Genomic DNA, 24,944 nt, shown 5'->3' on the forward strand with positions numbered 1-24,944 from the left:
ACTGAGAGCAATTCAGAATCTTCCAATTTCTTTTCCCATTTTCCCAAGTTTAAGGCAGCCTTTTGCTATAAAGGACATCAGTGATAGGCCAATACCTCACATTTGCTTAACATTCTTATTTTTGAAAGGACTGTACTTTTTAAAAAGGACAATAATATTGTCCTCACAATATTATTATTAGGGAAACAGAATATGCTATATATTTGAACATATTTCAAGGAATTGTGAATACACTCACTGACAAAAAATTAAGAAAAAGAAGAAAATAAGTTGCAAGTAAAGGATATGGGAAATCAGTGATCATTTAAAACAGATTGTTTGGATATAGTAAAACACTTTAATTCCTTTTTTTTTCCTTTTAGGGTCACATCCAGTGATACAAAGGGATTACTCCTGGCTCATGCACTCAGGAATTACTCCTGGCGGTGCTCAGGGGACCATATGGGATGCTGAGAATCGAACCTGGGCCAGTTTTGTGCAAGGCAATGCCCTACTCACTGTACGTACTATCGCTCCAGCCCCTAAATTCCATATTTTTTATTTCCATTTATAAAAATCTAACTTACTATTTATTTTCAACCAGTATCAGAAAAGACAAATATCTGACTCATTTATAGAAGTTAGTGTTTGAATGAATTTTCAATCTTTATTCCTTTTTTTTTTTCTTTTGGGGCAATTTCGGGCAGTACTGAAAGCTTAGTCTTGTCTCTGCTCTCATGGATCATTCCTGGCAGGGGTTTGGGGAACCATATGGGGTACAGTGCAGGGGATCAAATCTGGCTGACCATGTGCAAGGCAAATACCCTATCTGTTTTATTATAGCTCAGGCACCAGAATTTTCAATCTTTCACTTAAATATCATGTATTTTTTTAAGTTTTTTTTTTTTTAAGAATTGCAAGTATATGACATGTTACAATTGCATAATTAGATTTTGTAACATCTTGTAAGTGGTTTTTCTACACAAGAAACTCAAAACAGATGGTGAGGCTTTATCATATTTTGAATACTGAATTCACTATATGTGATGAATTTAGGAAAATGATTTAAGGTAAAGTCATGAACTGTAACATTTAATATTTAAAAAAGCAAATTGTTATATTTTATGGAGTAATTATTATTTTCAAAAATCCTATGTTACATGTAATTATTTATATAACCTCTAAACTTAATATGATTCACATTATTTTTGTTGGAATAAAATAACGCCACACTTATTTGAGAAAAATTAACTGGATTCTTCTGGACAGATAAAATCTAAAGTTTACATTTCTGTACATATTCTATTCTTGATGTGTCTGAAGAAAGAAACAATCAATAAAACTTGTAAAACCTAGAAGAAACAAAAAATTGTATCAGTAATAATTTTTTTAATGTTAGCAATTACTAGGTAAATACAAAAATCATATTAGTAAAGAAAAATTCTATCAAAAACATGAGAAAACTTCAAAGTAAGGCAAATAAGTTTTTTTTTCATGTTTTGTTACTTTATTTATTTTTTTTTTGTAGATTTACAATTTTTTGTGCTTGGGTTTGATTATACAATGATCAGATACCCATCCCTCCACCAGTGCCAATTTTCCACCACCATGGATAATATCCCCCCACCCCCATCCCCCCATCCCCCCGCCTCTGTGGCAGGGCAATCCGAATAATAACAGTGAACGTTAAGGGCAAATAAGTTTTGTTATTGAACTTTTAAGAGTTGGTTTTTGTGGTTGGCCTCTAAGCCATGGAGTAAAATTCCTGGTACTAATCTCTGCCATTCTTGGGCGTTAGTCTCCTATTTTGTTACTTTATGTTCCAGAGATGAATGCAATCTTTCTATGTCTATCCCTTTCTTTGAGTCATTTCCCTTAACATGATACTTTCCACACAAATGCTAGGGGAAAAGGGAGTTCAGGTAGAGAAGAGAACACCAAAAAAAAAAAAAAAGGGTGTTGGGAGGATCCTCCCAGGATGGGAGAAGAATGTTGAAAGTAGACTATAGACCAAACATGATTGTCACCCATTGCCTCTTTTGCAAACCACAGCACCCAATAAGATAGAGAGAACAAAAGGGAATGCCCTGCCACAGAGGCAGGGGGGATGGGGGGATGGGGGTTGGGAGGGATACTGGGATCCATGGTGGTGGGAAATGGGCACTGGTGGAGGGACAGGTATTTGATCATTGTATAATTGAAACCCAAGCACAAAAATTTGTAAGTCTACAACTGTACCTCATGATGTCTCACTAATAAAATTTTTAAAAAAAGAGTTGGTTTTTCTAGAGAAACTTCACGACCAGTAAGGTTATTTTTTGAGGGAACTAAGAAAAACTATTTTATTTTCACTTCATTACCTATCATTTGCTAGATGCCTTGATTAATTGATGATCATCTCTGCGTGATCAGTCCTACAAAACTGTCTCCTTTTTTGGAATGGGATCATTGAGGGTGGATGAGAATTGTAGAAGAAAAGCAAATGCAGATATTATTATGCCCCCTTCAGTCTTAAACACATCAGCATGAATACAATAAGTATTTGCATAATAAATATCTTTGTAAATAAAAATTTACAAAGAACGATATTAGTGTTATAAAGGATGTTTTGGTTTACCACCATCATGAGATTAAAACAGATACCAACCAAAGACGATTTATTCAAACTTGAGTTATTGCCCTTTCACTTCAATAAAAATGTTCTAGAAATTAAATGTTCATTACAATGTTATAGATAATATTTTAGTCTAGTCAATTATAATGAAATTTTCAACCTTTCTTTGAAACTATGCACTTGCTTTGAACTCTCTTTACTGGAACTAGAGGATGAAATCCTGCTTCTAATTATACATCTTTTAGTTATCACCAACACAGCATAAAATATCTCTCCAAATTCCCCTTGAATTTCTAACATCCAATATAATACCTCATATATAATACATGTTATCTCTTTTGCAGTAGAATCCCATTAATTTGTAGAATCCCATTAACTAAATATCACTTTAGGGATATCACTTTCTAATTAAAGGATCTATTCTTGTGTGTGAATTTACTGTTTCCAGATTATATTGTAATATCTTCTCTTATTCGATGTGCATCTCATAGTTCAGTGAATTATTATATATAGTTTGTTTTCAGTATACTTTATCATTAAGTAATTAACAATGCTTACTTCTGAAGCCAGAATTCCAAAGTTAATTCCAATTAATGCTAATGCATTTGTATGAAACCACAGATAGATTTTATTTTCACATCCCTAAAGAAAAGAAGCTAGTTAGATTGAAGGTTAAAATGCTTTAGACATAATTCTATTACAAAGAAGAAGACATAGATACTTGTAATTACCAAGATTTAAAAAGCAAGGTCTTTCTGGAGACTGGCAGCAAGTAACAACTTAGCTGCTACTTTTAAAGTTGCTAAAACATTGTCATGTGAATAAAACTAGAAAGTCATTAATTTGTTTAGGAAAATATTCTGCAGCTTATTGTAATTCAATATAGGATATGCAACCACCTAAAATAATTATTTACTAATAAGAAGAAGCTCTTTATAAAAAAAACTTGATATTCTATTAGTATATAAATTAATTATGAATTTTAAATATGTATCTTAAAACAGAATAATCCAAAGCATTAGAAGTTCTTGGGATAGATAAATTTCTGGTTTATAAATATTCTATGCATACAGTAAGTGCTTCTGCTATTATTCTGCCACCTCTTTTTTGGAGCGGTGTTCCATAGAGTCAAGTTTAATTCAAGGGCCCTAGGTTGCTGCTCAGGTGGAGACTAGGTGATGTAAAGAATAAAACCAGTACTGGATGTATGCAAGACTCTCTCAGAATATCTGTATTATTTATTGGCCCTCACCTTCCAACTTTACCTGAACACTTCTTTTGACATTGCTAGAATCACCTTTTTTTTCAACTTTTTCAAATTATCCTCTCTCACTTCTGATACTGCAAATCCCTTGACAAGTTTACATACCAAAAGAGCCAGCTTACTTTGCCAGAAGTGTCAACTCTCTAAAGGGAGTTGATAAGAAATGTTTGAAACTTTGATGATATCTCAAACTCTAGAAATGCTTGTATAACACAGCTTAATTAACTTTTAATAACTCTGAATCATATAATTTTAGGTAAGTAACTGAAGAACATGATCACCATCAAAAACTTGCTCAGAATTATAAATTTTAAAAAGTTAAAGTAAAAACAAAGGTAAAGTAAAAACAAACCAAAAAAAGTCATCATGCATGTTTGGCGAAGTCTTACCTCTGTATAAGTTGCATTCAGTGGTACATCACAAAACCATTTTCTTAATGTAGAGTTTGTGCACGAACATGGCACCTGTCCATAATTCTCTTTATTTCCATTCTTTGTCCAATCCGTGTAATTGTGTTGGCCACAGCACTCTAACTAGAAAAAAGGTTCAATGCACATTCTTTAAGAGATACAGCTAATGATATGATTCACATGCACATGAAAGTGATTTCGTATATGAAGGCAGTTTAATTTATTCTCCAGTAAAATGTAGTGAATTAAATAAACAAGTACATTATGCATGCTTAATTAAATATTTTGTTATTGTTGTTGATTGATCAGAGCTAAATATACCTACTCATATAAATGACACATATTCATATGCCATTATTATAATTTAATTGTATTTTATAGGAGTTCAAGGTGGAAGTTATACCTGGTATGCCCAAACTAGGAGTATTTAGCATTGGGACACTGTATAACACCTTAGTGACATTTTTCTTTCAAGTGATCTTAAACTATCTTCCAGAATATGGGTTTGTATATTTAGTACTTTCTTAAGATTATTATAAAATTTTAACTCTGTATTATGTGTTGTACAAAACTTTGCACAAAAGACCTAAGGAGACAAGAAAATAGGTGGAAGAATGATTAAACTTCTACTAAATGTCTAGTTTTCAGTGATGATTCTGGCATTTTATTAAAGGAGGTTGAGAGAATGTAAAAGACATGCTTATATTTATGCTAAAGTATAAAATAAGAAAAGGTTGAAGTACCTCATCATTTCTGTTTGTTAATAAGTTAAAACTGATGTTTTAACATATTCAACAATTTCCATAGTGTGATGGTGGAGGTAGAAAGAGGCAGGGGTTGCCAGAGAATCTAGTCAATACAATCGGTCATTTTAAATCACAACAATCAGTCAGATGAATAGTGGAAATGGCTAAGGAATGGGACTAGCAACACTCACACGGCAATACAGTTCTGAAAACTTCCTCTCTTAAACTCTGGTGACTTGAACAGAGGGCAGTAGTCTCTCTTTGACACTGCACTCAGCCTGGGCAGATGACAATAGTACATAAGCAGGCAGCAGGAAAAGAATGTGGCTGGAAAAAAAAAAAACCAAAAAACTAAAGGACCAAGAGCAGCTGCACTTCCAAAGAGTGACAGATCATCAGAGATGGCCAGAGGGCCTTTGAGAACATTGAAGCACAGAGGGAAAGCACCAGCAAGTGGTCAGCCAGCATGGGCCAAGGACAAGATACAATACACAGGTGTCAGTGAGAAGCATGAGCCTGGATGTATGACATTGGTGATTCAAAACTACCTTCTTAAAGCTATTACATGACTTCATAAACATGTAGAGTTTTTTATACTAGTGTTACACAATATTTAAGGGCTCACACTGAGGAGCTAGCCAGTTTCATGTAGCAGTAAATTTGGAGAATTTACTGCTACACCAAAATAGTGCTCACATGTTTGACCACTAAATATTAGCAAGTAAAGGCCCTCCCGTTGATCATCAATTTGCTCGAGCGGGCCCAGTAACGTCTCCATTGGAGACTTTGTTGTTACTGTGTCTGGCATATCGAATACGTCACGGGGAGCTTGCCAGGCTCTGCCGTGCGGGCAAGATACTCTCGGTAGCTTGCCGGGCTCTCCAAGAGGGGCGGAGGAATCGAACTCGGGTCGGCCATGTTGGCTGCGTGCAAGGCAAACGCCCTACCGCTGTGCTATCACTTTGATAAGGATACTAAATATTAATACTAAATATTATATTTATTATAATATTTATAACATTATAATATAATACTGATCATAATTATAATTTATAATATTATAATTATATAATATTTATTATAATCATAATTTATTTTGATTATATTATAATTATATAATATGTAATTATATAATATTTATAATATTATAATTATATCGATACTAAATATTAAATATTAATTTAAACTTTAAACCTATATACACTATTGCAACTATATGTATGACTGTATTCAAGTACCAGAGGCAGGATATAATAATAATATAATATAATATAATATAAATATAATAGTGATGTCATCCTTAGAATTGATTGCTATTTATCAGCTTTGGATCATAGAAGTTTTGATCATCTGCAATTAGGCATAACACAATCTGATAATACAATCTCAGTAAGGATCACATGTATCAGAGGAAAATTAATATGGTAAAGCCACTTTCAATTATATTTCAATTGTAATAAAATTTATTTCTCTTAATATATTCCCTGAAATTTTAATAACTTTATGTGAGATAGAAAGAAATACGGGAACCTGTCATATGTTTGCTTCTATCCTCTGCTCTGCCCTATATCTCCAAACCCCCACCTTTGTATCCTCACTCAAAATTTGTGACAGTATATAATGTTACAATATCTATTTTGCAACTACAATATCAAATTTAAGTTTTATATTAATTCTCTCTTACTGTTTTCTGTAAAGCATCCAGAATAGTCCACTTGGTTCTGTCTTCAGGCCTATCTTTAGATCCATAATTAGAAATGAGTTTATCAAATTTATTATGCCACACTTGGTAAACCTATTGAAAAATGATATTACATTTTTAAGTTTTAATAGAATTTTTCTGAATGACTCACGCTATGCTGCTAAAACATTAAAACATCTTCACTGTTAAAAAGTATTATTTTTGAAAAAAATAAAAAGAGAAAATTCAAAGTCACTATACGTTTTCTGCTTATTTTAAGGACTTTTTTTCTTAAAAAAAGAATTTCCTAAAAAATTGTTTCTTAGTAATCTAAGTGTTTAGACTATTGGTCTGTTACTGTGAATCTACAGGAAAAATAAAATGGACAGATTTTATGGTAAGCTTAATCTCCTGACTATACCCAGTTTCAACATTTCTTCCTTTTACCCCTGAGGAAAAATGTAGGAGGCTTTGAAATGGGCCATAAAAAAACCACTGAGTATTTTTAATGGAAAGGGAAGTTTCTTTAGTATAAAATGAGGTCCTCTGACTCTACAGAGTCTTAGTTTTCAATTTATTTTTATAATGTTGTATGTTACAGAGAATTATAGGAAGAAAAATAATTCTTTGTCATATAAACAAATTATTTTTTTATGAGAATCCAGTCCTCTCCTTTCCAAGTTTGTTTTCCAAGTTTGTATCTAGCAAGTCATACTCTAAACAAATACCTTCTCTTTCTGTTTGTTTTTGTTTTGTGGTGACAAGGATAGAACCCAGGGTCTAACATATTTGACACATTTGCTCTATCACTGGGCAGTTGTAAACGTTACATTAGTAATTTAAGCGCTGAAAAACTTATGTTTTCTGCATGATAAATTTCTAACTGGTTCTCAAAAATATACCAAGCGGTGGGAAGAAAAATCAATTCCATTTTTAAATAAGGATATTAAAACACTCAAAATATGATATATGCTCTGAACATGAGAGAAAGAGTAGTTGGGGCTTATAAAGAGATTTCATTTGTATTTTAGCCCAAATCATAGAAACTAGGTTGTAATAAAGATACTATTCAGTTACCTGTTATGAATTAAATTCTAAAGCACCTGAGTTTTTAAACATTTAAGAATATTAGAATGGGTCAGGGAGAAGGTCTAAATAGCTGGATCACATGCTTTGCATGTGGAGATCCAGGTTTTATCTCTGGTCCCAAAATGTTCCCTAAGCATGGCCAGAATCAAACAAACACTGGGCCAGGAGACTTTCTAAAAAGAATATTAGAATAATATAAACTGCTCTTTAGAGATTTATTTATCTATTTAGATATTTATAATTCACTTATTAGATTATTTTTATTTAAAATAGAAAATAGCATTTTCCATTTTATATTTTTTTGGTAATACATGTCTCATTTACCCTGTAATCCACTGAGATTCAGAGAACATTCAAATGACAATTTAGAATATGAGTTAAGTGAGTTTTCTATGGGTATTCTAGGAGAATATTATATAAATAAATTGACCTTAGACTTATTTGGTCTGACAAACACTGGTTGAATTCTAGTACATCTCTAACACTGAATTAGAAAATGTAAATGATGTAAAAGATTTAGAGATTTAGGAGAACTTATCCCAGTTTTGAATATAGGAGACAAAATTAATGTAATCAAAATTGTTCAATTTATTTTACATTTTATTATAATATTTTAAAAATAAGTACATTATTTTTAAAATATTATAATTTCTTAGCAACTTTAGTATATAAAACAAACACTGTCCTCCCGTTGTTCATCGATTTGCTTGAGTGGGCCCAGTAATGTCTCCACTTTTTTTGAGACTTGTCGTTACTGTGTTTGGCATATCGAATATGTCACGGGGAGCTTGCCAGGCTTTGCCGTGCGGGCGAGATACTCTCGGTAGCTCGCCGGGCTCTCTGAGAGGGTCGGAGGAATCGAACCTGGCTCGGCCAGGCTGTCTGCGCTCAAGGCAAACGACCTACTGCTGTGCTATCTGGTAATATTTTACAGGCATTATATTTTTGAACCTTATAGAGGTTCAACCTGTAGAAACTTATAAAAGTGCAATCTGTAGAGGCACAATATCAGTCTCAGGTAAATAGAGTGGAAAACAGGCTTTCAGAAGAGCAATATGAAAAAAAAATGCTGGCTGAAAGAAGAGACTTTAAGAATTAGATATCCAGAATATATAACCAGTAAAATAAATAAAATAAATTTTAGGGCAACAGCATTAGGTACTATGTTGTTAGAGCTTGACTACTACCTAGGAGTCTGTATATAATCAATTTTTGTTTTGTTTTGTTTCTGGTCATTCCCCATGGTATTTTAACTTCTTGTCATGGGTTGTTCTCAGAACTCAGAGAACTAGGTGTTTCCAGGTATTTATTCCAGACCTGCCACATTCAATGAATGTGCTCTAACCTTTGGAACTCTTTAGCCCTGAGAGAGGGACTAGAAAGCCTAGGAAGCATAAGAATTAATTAGGTACACTTTCTAAAGCAAGTTAGAGCAGAAGGAATGGATACTCTATAATGAGAACCTTGTAAGTTCTTAGTTAATGATAATTCTATAAGGTAGAAAAATATTAACTAGCGTTTACTTATGAAGGCAAAGAATTCAGGCTCTTTAGTATTCTGCTGATCTATAGTTACACAGGGGCTGGAGCGATAGCACAGCAGGTAGGGCGTTTGCACAGCGGGTAGGGCGTTTGCCTTGCAAGCGGCCAACATGGCCGACCCGAGTTCGATTCCTCTGCCCCTCTCGGAGAGCCCGGCAAGCTACCGAGAGTATCTTGCCCACACAGCAAAACCTGGCAAGCTACCAGTGACGTACTCGGTATGCCAAACATAGTAACAATTGTCACAATGGAGACGTTACTGGGCCCGCTTGAGCAAACCGATGAACAATGGGAGGACAGTGACAATGATAGTTACACAGAAATATGTATGACTTTAAATTCATGGTCTTTTACTACAGATCAATTTCCCATGATAAAGAAACATTCTTTGACTATTCTAAATCACAATTTCTTAGAGAATTTTAATAATAGGCTATATTGTTTTCTTCCTATACACACACACACACACACACACACACTCATGTATACAATGTTCAAGTTTACTTATGCCACTTTTTACAATAACTGTGTGAGACATGCTATACTATTTATAATTTTAGTAACTGCAATTACTAAATTTCAGGTAGCTCAAGTCTCAAGGCATTTTTTAAAACTAGAATATAGAGTAGTGACTACATGGATAGGATCAGTCAAGGCATTGTAACCTGATTTTATAGTCCTCATGCTCATCATTATCTCTTTTTTTCTCAACATACTTTCTTATTTACAGCAGTCTCACTCTTCTGTAAACAGAGTTAAAGAGGAATTTTTTTTACTAACATACTCATTTATTATGATCCCTAGTCACTTCCTGTATACATTTGTAGTGCTTTGTTAAATGTTCTCTCCTTTAAGACATTTGTCTTTAGATTTTAATGAGATTCGCAGGTCTCAATGACTGAACTATTCAATTTTCCTTATGTTTCAAATAAAAATATTATATTTTCATACCTCCTCTTTCTTTGTGAAAATTAAGGCTGAAAACATAAGTTGAACAGCAAATGCCACCATTAATAGTACTGCATACTATAACGAAAGGAAAACATGAATGACAAATATGCTTCCAATATATTTAGACACTACAATGATAGAAAACATATATTATATGAAGGTCTTTAAATGCACACAAATTTAACTAAGGCTTCTGATAATCGTATATGTTAGTGAAGTTATTTACACAAAAACGAATGAAAAATGATTATTTGAATTAAACTGCAATAGAAGGGATAGTATTTCATAGGTTCTAAAATGGCTCAAACAGAATTTAGATCTGGACTCAAAATTAAAACTGACAAACTCCTCATAGCATGGGGTAGCTATTGAAATTGGAAAAAATAGGATGTTTTCTGTTAATTTGTCCTTTTCCCAAACATCTACACAAAGAAGACAGCATGTAGGCAGAAGTCTTCATTAGAAAATTCTTCTTTAGTTACAAAACAGGCCATAACAAAATTTACTGACCACACTGGATCCACCAATCTTAATTAACCTACTTTGTCTAAAATTAGACTTTCCTGTTCTTTTATATACAGTTGTTAGCACAGCGGGTAGGGCGTTCGCCTTACAAGCGGCCAACATGGCCGACCCGAGTTCGATTCCTCCGCCCCTCTCGGAGAGCCCGGCAAGCTACCGAGAGTATTCGATATGCCAGACACAGTAACAACAAAGTCTCCAATGGAGACGTTACTGGGCCCGCTCGAGCAAATCGACGATCAACGGGAGGGCCTTTACCTTTACCTTACCTTATATACAGTTGTTATTTACAACAGTGAAGGCAAAATAGTTCTCTGGACATAGGTGTTCCACTTTCCAACCTACCGGATTCTTGTTAATAAAGATTTTTCTCCTTGTCTCTCAATGGAGTGACTAGGTTGAGTTGTAGCAGAATTGTACCTTTACTCTTACAGTTCTACATGCTATTTGGTTTGATAGGGTTGTTGATTATTTTTTCTTTTTTCTTTGGGTTTGGGGGTACAAATCTTGCCTTGGGTGAGGATTTCTCTACCCCAGCTCTGCACTTAAGGATCACTGAAGGATCGCTCCTGGAGGCTTCAGGGGACCATATGGGGTGCCGGGGATCAAACTCAGGAAAACTGTGAGCAAGGTAAATGCCCCACCAGTGTACCTTCTGCACCCGCTCCTGCCCCATGTTGATAATACTTTTTTCGTTTAGTTCTGAAACTGTCAGAGAGGGTCATTCAATAATCTAGAACTACCCTTAATATTCTACTTTGCGAAAACAATAGCACTCATTATGCAAACTATTTCATCACGCAGAAAGTAACAAAGTAAAGCAGAGAGTAAGAAAAGTCACTGCCAGAGTTTTCTATATTTGCATTAGGACACTTTAAAAATGAGAACATTTCTATACAAAGCTAAATACAGTGATTTTCACACTTATTTGATGATTTTCTTCATCAAAAAGATAGGCCCACTTCATCTTGCTCATAATAGAGCACATAGTGAGATCCAAAATATAAAAATCACATTAACATGAAAAGTTAGTCATGTTAATATTTTACTAAAATACAAGATTTACTGTTTGCACTCTTGGTTCAAAGCTCTAAATATTTAATATTTGAAAAGAGTTAATTAAGATATATTTACTTTTGAACTGAACCAGTTACCAAATAGTGGGGGAATAAAGTGCAGGGAGGGTCAGACAAGAGGTGCAGGGACAGTGGAGTGGGTTCTTAGACACTTTGACAATGCTGGGATGTAGTAGTTTAGTCTAACAATACCATAAATTTTTACACTATTGTAACTTCCTTAACTATATTAAAATTTAGTTAAAATACATGTGCTTACTTGACAGAAATTATGTAGCCTATTTTCAGAGATAAAAATTTTTAGACAGGAGCTGGAAAGATAGATAGTATAGCAGAGATGACCCTTGACCTGCATACTACTGACATGGTTTGATGGCTGGCATCCCATATGGTTCCCTGAACACTATGGGGGAATAATTTCTGAGTACAGTGCCAGGAGTAACCCCTGAACATGGCCAGTTGTGGTCCCAAAACAATAAAATAAAAAATTTGACAAAAATATGATCTTAAGATCTTGTTAGGTATGCAATACTTCTCCATACAATTTCTCATTGATTCTTCTGTGAATTGTTGGTAGAAATAGGAAAATATGCAAAATTATTAAAATGAAAACAATTACTGGGTTACTTTTCACTACTGCTTAGTGGATAGTCTCAGGCTTGTGATCCTATGAGGGACTTGAAGCTTTACTTTGGCAAAGTTATTATAAGATTCTGTAGATAATTAACTTACAGAACTCTGATAGTAATACCAAAGTGTATTGTCCTTAGTAATTTAAATTATTCCTATTCATGGACATGTAAATGAGTATAGTCTATGGAGAATATAAATCTCTACTAATATAATTCTCATTTCAATAAGTTAGCTCATTAATTATTTAAATGAAGTCTTGACACACGATGATTTTCATAAGTATGAGACATGATTTCTACCTAAAATTCTCTTAGCAGCAGTTAGGTGTGTGGTTATAAGGAAATTTTAGTGCATTTATGTTATTAGCACAAAGAGCACATTGGAAAATACTAGAAATTTTGTCCAACATTTAAAAGAGAATTAAAATTGCCCTGACGGCCAAACCATAAAGCTATTATCTATTTAACTAGAGTTTGGGCATATAAAATCACCTGTCACTTATTAGCATTTTGAACAATAATATTTGTCGATAAATTGACTGTATGAATTGAAGTGGTTATTAAAGGAAAACTGAGTTTAGTGAAAAACTAGTCAAATCTCCTGACCCCTAAACACCTGAATGTGTGGTTTCCGGCTTTGTCTAAAATGCCTCTTCAGAGATAATATCAAAATTAAGAAAGCAGTGATTATTAACAAAAAGCACTTATGCTTATAAAAATATAAAATATCCTTCCAGAGTGCCCACATATTAGAAAAAAAGTCTCAGTTCTAGGACCTAAGTGTTACATTACTGTACTAAGTATATTCTTCATAACGGTGTCCATCAGGCTGTATCCTTTGAAATCTTTAATAGTTGACTCATCTTAGGTAAAACTTATGTATTATGCTTATTTATTTCTCTCTGTAGTTTTAATTCTTCCTTTCCCACCCTCCACTTGAGGTATTAATTTATGGTCTGCATATGCTTTACCTAAGTAGAAATTGGTGGCAAGGATATCACTGTATCACTGTATCACTGTCATACCGTTGATCGTCGAATTACTTGAGCAGGTACCAGTAACGTCTCTATTCCTCCCAGCCCTGATATTTTAACAGCCTCTTCTTATTCATCTTTTCACAATGATTGGAGGCTCTTTCAAGGTCAGGGGAATGAGACCTATTGTCGTTACTATATTTGGCATATCGAATATGCCACTGTGTCCATGATGGTAAAGGTAAAGGTAAAGGCCCTCCTGTTGATCGTCGATTTGCTCGAGCGGGCCCAGTAACGTCTCCATTGGAGACTTTGTTGTTACTGTGTCTGGCATATCGAATACTCTCGGTAGCTTGCCGGGCTCTCCGAGAGGGGCGGAGGAATCGAACTCGGGTCGGCCATGTTGGCCGCTTGTAAGGCGAACGCCCTACCCGCTGTGCTATCGCTCCAGCCCATGATGGTAAGGATATAAAAAAGAAAATTCTCTTAAGCCATTGATATTCCATTTTCTGTCTTCAAAATCTATTGCGCGGCTGGAGCGATAGCACATGGTAGGGTATTTGCCTTACAAGCAGCCAACATGGCCGACCCAAGTTCGATTCCTGTGCCCCTCTCCAAGAGCCCGGCAAGCTACCGACAGTATCTCACCCGCATGGGAGAGCCTGGCAAGCTACCCATGATGTATTCAATATGCCAAACACAATAACAAGTCTCAAGATGGAGACGTTACTGGGCCCACTCGAGCAAATTGATGAACAATGTGAGGACCGTGACCATGTCTTCAAAATCAGAAATCCAATGACCATATTATGTTAATTATCCTTGAAAAAGACAGGAATAGGACTTGAAAAGAGAGGGGAGGCCTCTGAGGAGAATAAGAAGGGCTAGTCTTCTTTTAGAAAAAAAAGTCGATGAAACTAATCTTGGATGTCTGGGATTTTCAGAGCAACACAGTTGTTACTTGGATTCCTGCCTGTTACCTGGATTGTTACCTGGATTTCTGCCTCCCTGTTAAGACAGCATGACCCCTAAGCCACCTGAAGGTGTGGTTTCCGGCTTTGTCTAAAATGCCTCTTCAGAGATAATATCAAAATTAAGAAAGCAATGATTATTAACAAAAGGTAGCAACTAATCCTTGGTCAGGAGTGAGTTCTTAAATTGCTGTGTAATCCTGCCTTCAGGGTTCCTCCCAGGAAATTAACATTTGCCAAGACATTTTGAGGTGCTAGATTTTGGCTCTCCTATAATAATCCATGTCCAAAGTGCCCACGCAGATTTTCAGTGCTATAAAAAAGCTACTTGTCTCTACATTCTTCCTGGCAAGAGACACAATGACTGCAACTGAATTTCCCATTGGTTTTTATAGAATAGTCCCTGATAATTAAACAGATTTGATGAATTTGTGTGAACTGTGATCCTTCCCTGCCATGTATATTGTTAATAACTTATGTTCAGGTCTATAATCTTGATTATACTTTATTTTTTCTTATTACTTGCTAAGGAGAAAGAATGTGCTAGCCAGATGCCATATTCTAGCCTTCCCTGTAGTTATATTTCTCCGTGTTAAGGAACAAATGGTTGCCTCAGTTATAAGTTAGCTTTCCACAGGGCATATTACCAGGAGAAAAATTGCTGACTCCATGCCATATTTCAGTCTCCTTTCTAAGATACATTGCTTGTTGCCTTTAATATATTTTATTCTGATTGTAATATTCAGATTCTTCACTTTGGTTGATATCAGTTCACCCATAAGACAAATCAGTTTCTATAGACTCAGTGGAAATTAATACCTAAATGTTCAAGTGCTGAGATACAAATTGAATCTGTGGAAAACTCAAAAATAAAATTATTTCCAGAAAAATTCACTGGGATTTCATTTGCCTCACCATTAAGAGCTTCAAAAGTACAATATTAAGGTGATATGAATCATAAAAGCTCATTTAATCATTTGACTTAGATACTTAAAATCAAAGACAAAAATACAGACTATTGAAAGAAATACCAGAATTAAGAGACGTCTCATTTCATTGTGAATTCCCAAATAACCAAAGAGACAAAGAAGGACAATAGCAGATCCAATTCCAATCAAAGTTTGAAAACTGGACACTATCAAGCAATTATCTTCACCTGTAGAAACCACAAAATAACATTACTAATATTTTCTGTATAGCAACAAATGCAATAATCTAAGTTTTCCCTATGTATCCACTGCCAAATTATAAAGATTCTCTTTTATTTTACACAGCGTTCTAAAATATTTTTTTACTTTCTCTTAGCAAAAACTTTTCTTCTTTAATTACAAGACTGATTATTTTTTCAATCTTACTGAAATATCTTAGATATTTCTAAGAATATATCTTAGAATAAGATAATAAGAAATATCTTAGATTTTTTTTACTTTACACTTACTATCAATGTCTTATCTAAAAGAAGACATTTTCTATCCATGAAAAACATAACTCCAAACATTCATGAATTCATTCATTCAAGTACCTCTAAACATTAAAATTAGTTATCTAATTAAAATTAATTAATAAATTCATAAAATATTTAAAAAACTATATTTGGATTGCTTCCCTTCTGTTGTATTCTCTCCTTAACTAGAGTAAGCTCTCTGTGCTACAGACTATAATTAAATAGTAAATTGGCTAATTGTTTAATATTTTATGCTATACTATAGAGCAACAAAATTTTTAAAAGAAAAAAATGCTCTATATTTTATACAAGCAGTGTTGTGCTACTATTCAAAAAGACAATTTGTCCTAGCACATTAAAACTTATTGCTAAATTTTCACATGATTTATAAACTAACTCTATTTACAATGGCACCTTGACACTAACCAATGTAGGAGCATTCAATTATAGAAATTGGAAAATGCCCTAAATCATGTATTTCTATCCTAGTACCAGTCACTAAACATTCCCCCATATGCAACTGAGTACTAGAGCACCTAATCTGCTAGGGATATGAGGTTAGATAATCTTAGTAATCTTAGACAAAATTACTGTATGGAGTAATACCTGAGATTAGGTTTTAAATGATAACTGGAAATTCTAGTTTGGAATAGTGAAAGCACTGAGTTACAAACAGCAAATAATGTGTAGGAAACTCAGCTTTGCCAGTGCTTGGTTTGAGGGAGGTGAGGCAAAAAAGATTTTCAAGGGTCAAAAATATGGGCACTTTCCATGTTGTTTTAGTCTTCCTCACTCTTACTAAAGTCCATGTGGACAAAACATTTATTTTTTATATACTACTGAAATTTTACCTGCCTAGTGTGTGGAAATTATTGTACAAATATTCATAAAACTGATACAGAAGTGAGCAGCGCAGGGCAGATAGTCAAAGAGTATATGATTGATCATTTTATATCTTGCTGACATGAGAGGTAACCCATCAGATAACAGAAAATTGAGGGAAAAGGTAGGTTTTATATATATATATAGAGAGAGAGATATAGATATAGATATACACACACATACACACGTGTGTGTGTGCGTGTGTGTGTGTGTGTGTGTGTAGAATGTGACTCTACATGTTAGACATTAACTTTCCAGGGCCATTTTATCCTGTCCCATGCTGTACTTGGACAATGTATACTTAGACCAGTCCTATGGATGGAGAACTTCCTAATTTTCATATGCATAATTCATTATCTTTTTACCTACTCCTGTTGAGCATTACCTCCACTTTGTACCCAGAGTACCTTCCTGAGAAGGCCACATACACTTTTCAGGGGATGAGACCTATTGCTCTGTGAATTCAGTGAAACCTGTTTCGTTTAATTCCCGATCATGTTTGTGACAAGGAATGATTGTTTTGCAGATCAAGCACGATGAGTGCCATAGGCACAGAACAGCAGTTGGATTCTTCCCTTTTTCATCAGCTGGTAAAGATTTGCCTTTAGCTCTTCCTATTACTTTGGTGATTTTAATTCAAAGGTGTTCATCCATCCATCCAGGAAAATGCTTTTGATCCTGCCCTAAGGCAACTTTGGCTGATGTCTGGTGGCTACTTTTTGGCCATATTTCAAAGGATTCAAATAGTTGTTGCTTTCTGTTTTGTTCTGGGGTGATGCCTGGTTTGTGAAAGTTATGCCATACTCCAGGAATCCATGAAGTACTGACTTCAAGCTTTTTCCCATAGTATGCAGTTGTTTTTTGGTTCTGCCCCCAGAGAATCCAAGGGATGGTTGTTTCTTGGCTCTGTGAGGGGTATTTCCAGAAGTTACAGCCTTCAGTCCTGTGTGCCCCTGACTTGTTGCTTTATAGCAATGACAATGGCAAATGGTTTCTGTCCCAGATATACAGGTTCCTGTTTCTGTGGCTATTGCAAACTGCAAAAGTATACTTAGATAAACAATAAAATAAGAGCTATTAAATCAAAGATGTTTTAATGCTAAAGACATTTGGTGGTCAGTGTGCTAATTTTATACACTGTCCACAAAGACCCAAATCAAAGATGTTTTAATACTAAAGACATTTGGTGGTCAGTGTGCTAATTTTATACACTGTCCACAAAGACCCTAATTGGTTGTTCTGTAGCAATATGGGTAAGTGATGGCAACGTGAAGTCAAAGAAAATCTCTTATTTGTTTAAGTTTGAATTTTAAATAAATTGCTTCAACAGCAATTAAAAGTTAATAAAAAGCGTCAAAGAACCCGTCTATTGTAAATTATTACAGTCACAAAGCATAGATGGGAACCTTAGGTGGCATTGTGTTATAAGTGGACAAGAGGAGAACATCCAAACAGAGGTACAAGAGGGGAGTAAATTATGTTTCTAGTTTCTGATTATTTTTCAGTTCTATATCCTGAAATCGTTATAGAAGTTTTAGTATCTTAAATGTCACTGTCACTGTCAGTGTCCTCCTGTTGTTCGAGCAGGCACCAGTAACATATCACAACAAATTGTGACTTGTTGCTACTGTTTTTGGTATATTGAATATGTCACGGGTAGCTGGCGAGGCTTTGCTGTGTGGGTGAGATACTCTCGGTAGCTTGCCAGGCTCTCCTAAGGGGCGGAGGAATCCAACCGAGGTCTGCCGCATGCACATGCAAGGCAAATGCCCTACCTGCTGTGCTATTGCACCACTATCTTAAAGACATCATTAAAAATCAATAGACTTTATTTTTGTTTGTTTGTTTGGGAGGACTTATTTGTTCTGTTTTGGGAGCACATCCAGGGATACTTAGGAGTTACTCCCAGCGCAGCACTCAGGAATTACTCCTGGTGCTTGGGGGGTGCCATATGAGATGCCAGGGATCAAATGTAGGTTGGCTGCTCACAAGGCAAACACCCTACCAAACACCCTACTCAACCCTACTCCAGCTCTAAAGAATAAACTTGAAGGGATACATTTTGCACTTCTTTTTCAGGATTTTTTTTTCTCAAGTTAGTATAAGAGGGCTAATAAGAATTATATATCAAGAACAAAATAGAGAGAAAGAAAGAAAAAAACTTTGTTGTTCCTTAATCATTACATTATTAAATTAGATATTGGAAGGGAGGTGTTTAGCCCAGTGCCTGATACACAGTCGGTGCTACTCTAGTCATTATTATAATGAGTAAAGGAAAAATAAAACAATTGACATAGATCTCCATACTTCTATTTTCTGAGTAAAATCCTCATTCACTCAGTGGGTACTCTTTATAAGCGAAGTATACAAACCAAAAAAGTCTAAAGATGTCGGACACTTAGGAATAGCTGAAGTTTAGCAAAGTGTTCTTTATTGCATATAAATATTTAATTTAGTTTTTACTTTCTTACTTCTTCTTATCTGGTATTCACTAAGATAATGTTGTTCTCTCCTGCACATGATTTTAACGATATTTTTATTTATAAACAATGCTATCCAGTAGAACAAACTGAGCTAATGCATACTTATTGCCTGATCTGAGTAGCCCTGCAAGGCAGTCAAGATTTAATAGCCCCATGTGAATACTGAACAGTGAAGAGCACTGGAAATGTGGCTTCCTTCCCTCTGCAAGCAGGAATATTTACGTCAAAATATCCTACAGCCTAATAAAATCCATTCCACAGTAATCACAGAAAATGATCATAAAATTGAAATGGTTAGATAAGGGCAAATTAAAGACCTAAATTTTCTTTTATATAGAGTTCAATACAGTAATTTGTGGAATAAAATTTATTTTAACCATATGAAGATATAAGTACAAGGTGAAAGTCATTTTAAAAGAAATTTTCTTGGACAGTGAAACTATATTCATATCTATAATCTTTTCAAATCTACAAATATGAAATGTTTTAACTGAAAAGAACAATTTCCTATTTCTAGTCTTTCATTGCTTTTACAAGCAAATGTCACTAGACCTCTTTCTTTCAATTCTCACTTCCTTTACAGTCTTCAATTTAAATGCAATTACTCAATGAAACCAATTGACAAAGACTTAGAAAGGTATTTGGGTACTTTTAATAAAACCTTAGTGAAACACTGCCACCTGCTGAAGAATTCATGTATTTTTTTAAAATGGTATTCTTTTTTTTTTCATTTCTATTTTGTATATATTTCCAAAATAGAAAAGTGTCTCCAAAACTCCATTATTCTTTTTTTATTAATTTTTATTAGTGAAACACCGTGAGGTACAGTTGTAGACTTACACATTTTTGTGCTTGGGTTTTGATTATACAATGATCAAATACCCATCCCTTCATCAGTGCCCATTTTCCACCACCATGGATCCCAGTATCCCTCCCACCCCCATCCCCCCCATAGCACCCTGCCTCTGTGGCAGGGCATTCCCTTTTGTTCTCTCTCTCCTTTTGGGTGTTGTGGTCTGCAAAAGAGGCAATGGGTGACAATCATGTTCGGTCCATAGTCTACTTTCAACATGCATCTCCCATCCTGGGAGGATCCTCCAAACACCCTTTATTTGGTGCTCCCTTCTCTATCTGAGCTGCCCTTTCCCCTAGAATTCCCGGCTGGCCTCTAAGCCATGGAGTAATCCTCCTGGTACTGATCTTGGCTATTCTTGGTTATTAATCTCCTATTTTGTTACTTTATATCCCCCAGATGAATGTAATCTTTTAATGTCTATCCCTCTTTTTCTGACTCATTTTGCTTAGCATGATACTTTCCATGTAGTACCACTTGTATGTAAATTTCATGACTTCATCTTTTCTAACAGCTACATAGTACTCCATTATGTAGAAGAGAAAAAAACTGACATACATACCCAAAGCAGAAAAAAACTTATTTATATCTAATAATAGCCACACACCAAATCCTATGAGTAAAAGTCCAAGAACCTAAAAAAAGAAATCATAGCTCTTTTAGTAACTCAGTAAAAGGGAAAGTTTTAATTAAATGATTTGAAGATTCTGGGACTGGAGGGTCAAGCTCTTGCCTTGTACATGCCCAGTCTGGGTTAGATCCCGAAATCCCATATGGTCCCCCAAACACCACCAGGAGTAATTCCTGAGTGTGAAGCCAGGAGTAAGCCCTGAGCATTGCTGGGTGTGGTGCCTCTCCCACCAAAAGAAAATGATTTGAAGGTTCATACCAAAAAAGTTCCATTAATGAGATTAAGACAATACTTAAGTAGCAGTGTCTTAGTATTTCTTAACATCTTTTTAATTCTGGATACAATGATCCTGAAAAGATAGATACAATTTTAAGTGTAAACATTTAATTACTTTAAGTAATTTAACAACTTTAATTAATTTGGCTTACTCATATTGCTTATTTACACATGTTTCTTTTCATGCTATTGTCTATATAACATTTCCCTCTACTCTCCAAAACATAAGAACATATTAAAGATATCATAAAATTGTTCCTGTTTTTTCTGCATTTTTGTCTAATTTAAGCCAAAAAAAGTCTGAATACTATGCCATGTATACGCATGCAGAGAATGTGCATAATAATACTCCTTATTTAAATACTTGCAATTTTCAGGAAGGAAACCACTTTAAAAAAATCTTAACATGCTCTGTTCTCCTCTCAGGGATGATTCATTTATTTATACTTGCTCCTCCACTTTACCAGAATATTATTAGCTCATGAAATCAATCCATGGAAGTATTTAGTTAAACCTCAATTTGTTGCCTGTTTACTTTTTTACTATGTGTTTAAGAAAAGGTCTACAAGTCATTGCAACCTCACAGTATGGCATATAGAAGGTAAACTCAATAGGTACCTGCTGAAGGAAGGAATGAAGCTATCTGAATAATCTAAAACTTAATAATTACTAACTTATTATTTTCCAAATAGCCGAATTTCTTTAAATTTATATCAGAAATAAATAATAATAGCACTATTTTCTGGTGTTTTATTTGTTAAATATGAATGTTTTCAATCTATTTAAATTCTAGCAACCACTATACTTAATTTTTTGTTGATCATCATGAGATATACAATTACAAAACTGTTCATGATTGGATTTCACTCAATGATCCAATACCGCTCCCTTCACTAATGTACATTTCCCACCACCAGTGTCCCTAATTTCTCTCATACCAATCAATACTCCTCCCTCTAGCCTGCATCATTTCTCTCTCTCTATCTTTCTCTCTCTCTCTCTGTCTCTTATTCTTTCTCTCTCCGCATGATGTACTGCATTATGATTTGCAATTTAGGTACTAAAAAGCCATCGTGTTTGGTCCTTTACCTTCTTTCAGCACTCAGTTCTTGTCCAGAGTGATCATTTCCAACTATCATTGTCACAGTGTTCACTTCTCTATCCTAACTGCCTTCTCCCCCACCAGCTGAGGCAGGCTTCCAACCATGGACCAATCCTCCTGGCCCATGTTTTTACTTTTCTTGGGCTTTATACTTGGGTTTTATACTATGTTTTTTCATATGGCACAGATGGGGCAACCATTATACTTTAAAAATGCTACAATTTAAACTGTTTTTAAATATGCAGTGCATAACTGTCATAATAAAAAGCATATATATATAATTAGAGTAATTTTTGCCATTTTTTAGTCTGGAAAACACTAATCTATTTGTTGACCTAAAGGGTACCTTGGAATGTAAAGAAATAATATATGTCAAGGTCAATAAGAAATATCTCTCCTCTTCTTTGACTTTAGGCTAAAGTTTTATTCTAAAATTTCTAAGGTTCTTTCAAGCTTAAAGAGACTTTCCAGGACTTGTCTTCTATCTTCTGTTTTGAAATTACCGGCTAACACTTGATTTCTCTGATTCCTATTCTCTAGTAATATTCTTACATTCTTCTGATGCTTGGCTCATTTATGACACCAGATTTTAAGAATATTTGATTTTTATTTCTCTCTAAGACACTGTAGGTTTATATTTTAGGCTGCTATTAAATTTAATGCCGAGTATGAGACATTTTGTCATCATCTTCTTTGGCTGAGCAATAATTCAATATTCAAATACTGACTTCTATTTTTTCTGTGAGTAAAAGATATGGGAGACTAATGAATAAAAGCACTTGAAAACACTTGACATATCAGGGTTAAGACTAAAATGCTGTCACAAAGGACTCTTGTGTAGGGGTGATGCAGAATGGATAAAGAGGAAAAAATATGCAGTAGTCTCCTGTAATTTTGGCAAAATCTACGATCCAAACTGTGAGATCCCAGTGAAAAGTTCCCAGGGGATCTGAGACTCTTAACCAGGAGAGAAGCTCCCCTCATGGAACAAAAAGATGCATCTGGGAATTCAAGGCCTCAGCTTGATAAATGAGGGTAATTTGGAGCACTAACCAGCACTTGGGGAACAATCTCTAAAGCAATGGGGCATGTGCAATTTTTCCCTGGGGAAATGGGGGATTAAGCTCAAAATCTGGCAGCCCAGCTCTATTATTCTACTCCAGAACTGGAGATAAAAGACTATACAGGGTAAATTATTCAGGAGCCAAAATCAACTGCAGACTTTGCCTCAATGCTCTCTTGCAGTCTTGCTGGCAGACATCTTTAGTTCCCATTGAAAATAGAAAAAAGAGCATTTAAGGTGAGCTCCACTCATCCCAAGCTAAAAAGAAAGGGACATAGAGCTAAGTGGTAGTTAAGATCTAGACCCAGGTCCTCCAAGTCCACATCTCACAGGCAGAAGCCAATCAAAAAGCAAGCCAAAAGTCACAAGACCCCATGTAGACTTTCCAAAGCATATTCATTATAGCAAGGGAACCCTAGAACTGGCTCTGTGACTGAGTCTCTTAAACCCAACAATCCCAAACAAACCTCTTGGAGGCTGGTGGGATTATCACAGGGTTTGGAGGCTGCTATATCAGAGTTAAAACTCTCTCTGGAGGCTTGTTGCATCTGTGATTTTCAACATCTAGTGCAGCTCAATCTGTTCCAACTTGGTGCTACGGACCTTGCCAAATATCACCATGCCACACTACAGGCCTGCTTGACTATGTATTATAATTACAGCCCTCGCTTGCAGAGGAAAACACACGGGCTGTTGTGCAGTTATTCTTGGTGCTGTGCTTGCTACTCTTGAGCATGAACCCTTGGTCTCTGCAGAGGCCCACTGAAATTCAACACAAAAACCACCGTCAGGCAATCACAAACTGTGAACCCTGGATTATAGCCCAGATCTGTTGCATGTTAGTGTTACTACTGCCAACAGCATTTATTTTTCCTTTTCGCATCACACATGTCGATGCTCAGGGGACACATCTGACTCTGCACTCAGAAATTACTGCTGGTGTGTGCTTGAGGGATCATATGAGATGCCAAGGATCGAACCCGGGTCGGCTGCCCAACCCACTGTACTAAAACTGCACAAACTCAGGACTATAGTCTTTAACTGGAATCAATAATCATGACTTCCACCTGCACTGATGGATGAAAACAAAATCTGGGAGAGAGCTCAAGCAGATCAGAGCTTTCTATTCTCCCTGAGAAATATTTCAAAGCAACAATCCTAATAATGTTCCCTGAAATGAGGAAATCAAAGAAACATTCATCGAGGACTGAGAAAGTCTGAGAAAAACTCAAACAGAAATGATGGAATTAAAGTGTTCAGTATTTGAAAATTTTTTTTGTGTGTGTTTTTTTGGAGGGCACATTCAGTTATGTTCAGGGGTTATTCTTGGCTCTGTGCTCAGTAGTTACTCCTGGTGGTGCTCTGGAGACCATATGGGATGCCAGGGATCAAATCTGGGTAGGCTGAGTGCAAGGCAAGCACCTTCCCATCTATAATATTACTCTCGCCCCTAGTTGAACCGAGAAGCACAATAGATGGGCGCTCAACATCAGATTACCATATGCCAAGATCAAATCAGTCAGCTCCTTTAGACAGAAAGAATCACTAAAAAAAAGAAGAAAAAAAGAAGAAATTTGAAAATGAAGAAAATATTAGATATTTGTGGGACAGTATGAAGGGGAACACATTTTTCACCAGAAGGTTACAAAGGACCAGTAAGAAAAGTTACTGGCTGAAGAAATAACAGCTTTGAAATTCCCCAATCTGAGAAGAAGACAGAAATACAGATCCAGAAAGCTCAGAGTACAGAACAAATTAAA

The 24,944-nt window shown here is 35.2% G+C and overlaps 1 protein-coding gene across 1 annotated transcript; it reads right to left on the reverse strand.

Annotated features, from left to right (window-relative positions):
• Positions 1–1,262: 1,262 nt before the first annotated feature.
• Positions 1,263–21,067, reverse strand: TSPAN19 (tetraspanin 19). The gene is made up of 8 exons (XM_056119726.1): positions 21,002–21,067; positions 20,675–20,747; positions 15,482–15,606; positions 10,276–10,350; positions 6,698–6,808; positions 4,247–4,390; positions 3,152–3,235; positions 1,263–1,331 (listed from the first exon to the last, which is right to left on the reverse strand). Exons 1-8 carry the CDS (start codon positions 21,065–21,067, stop codon positions 1,263–1,265), a joined length of 747 nt encoding a protein of 248 aa, XP_055975701.1.
• Positions 21,068–24,944: the final 3,877 nt, after the last annotated feature.

This window comes from Sorex fumeus, unplaced genomic scaffold (assembly GCF_029834395.1).
Source record: "Sorex fumeus unplaced genomic scaffold, SorFum_2.1 ptg000003l, whole genome shotgun sequence".
NCBI lineage: Eukaryota > Metazoa > Chordata > Mammalia > Eulipotyphla > Soricidae > Sorex > Sorex fumeus.

What these genes read in the sequence shown, in the direction of transcription:
- TSPAN19 (XM_056119726.1), bottom strand. Translation starts at nt 21,067, where the DNA reads ATGTTAAGAAATACTAAGACACTGCTACTTAAGTATTGTCTTAATCTC. An exon ending in TGAGACGTCTCTTAATTCTG is followed by an intron (nt 10,351 to 15,481) that starts GTATTTCTTTCA and finishes CTTTCGTTATAG; the next exon opens with TATGCAGTACTATTAATGGT. An exon ending in TTTTCACAAAGAAAGAGGAG is followed by an intron (nt 6,809 to 10,275) that starts GTATGAAAATAT and finishes ATTTTTCAATAG; the next exon opens with GTTTACCAAGTGTGGCATAA.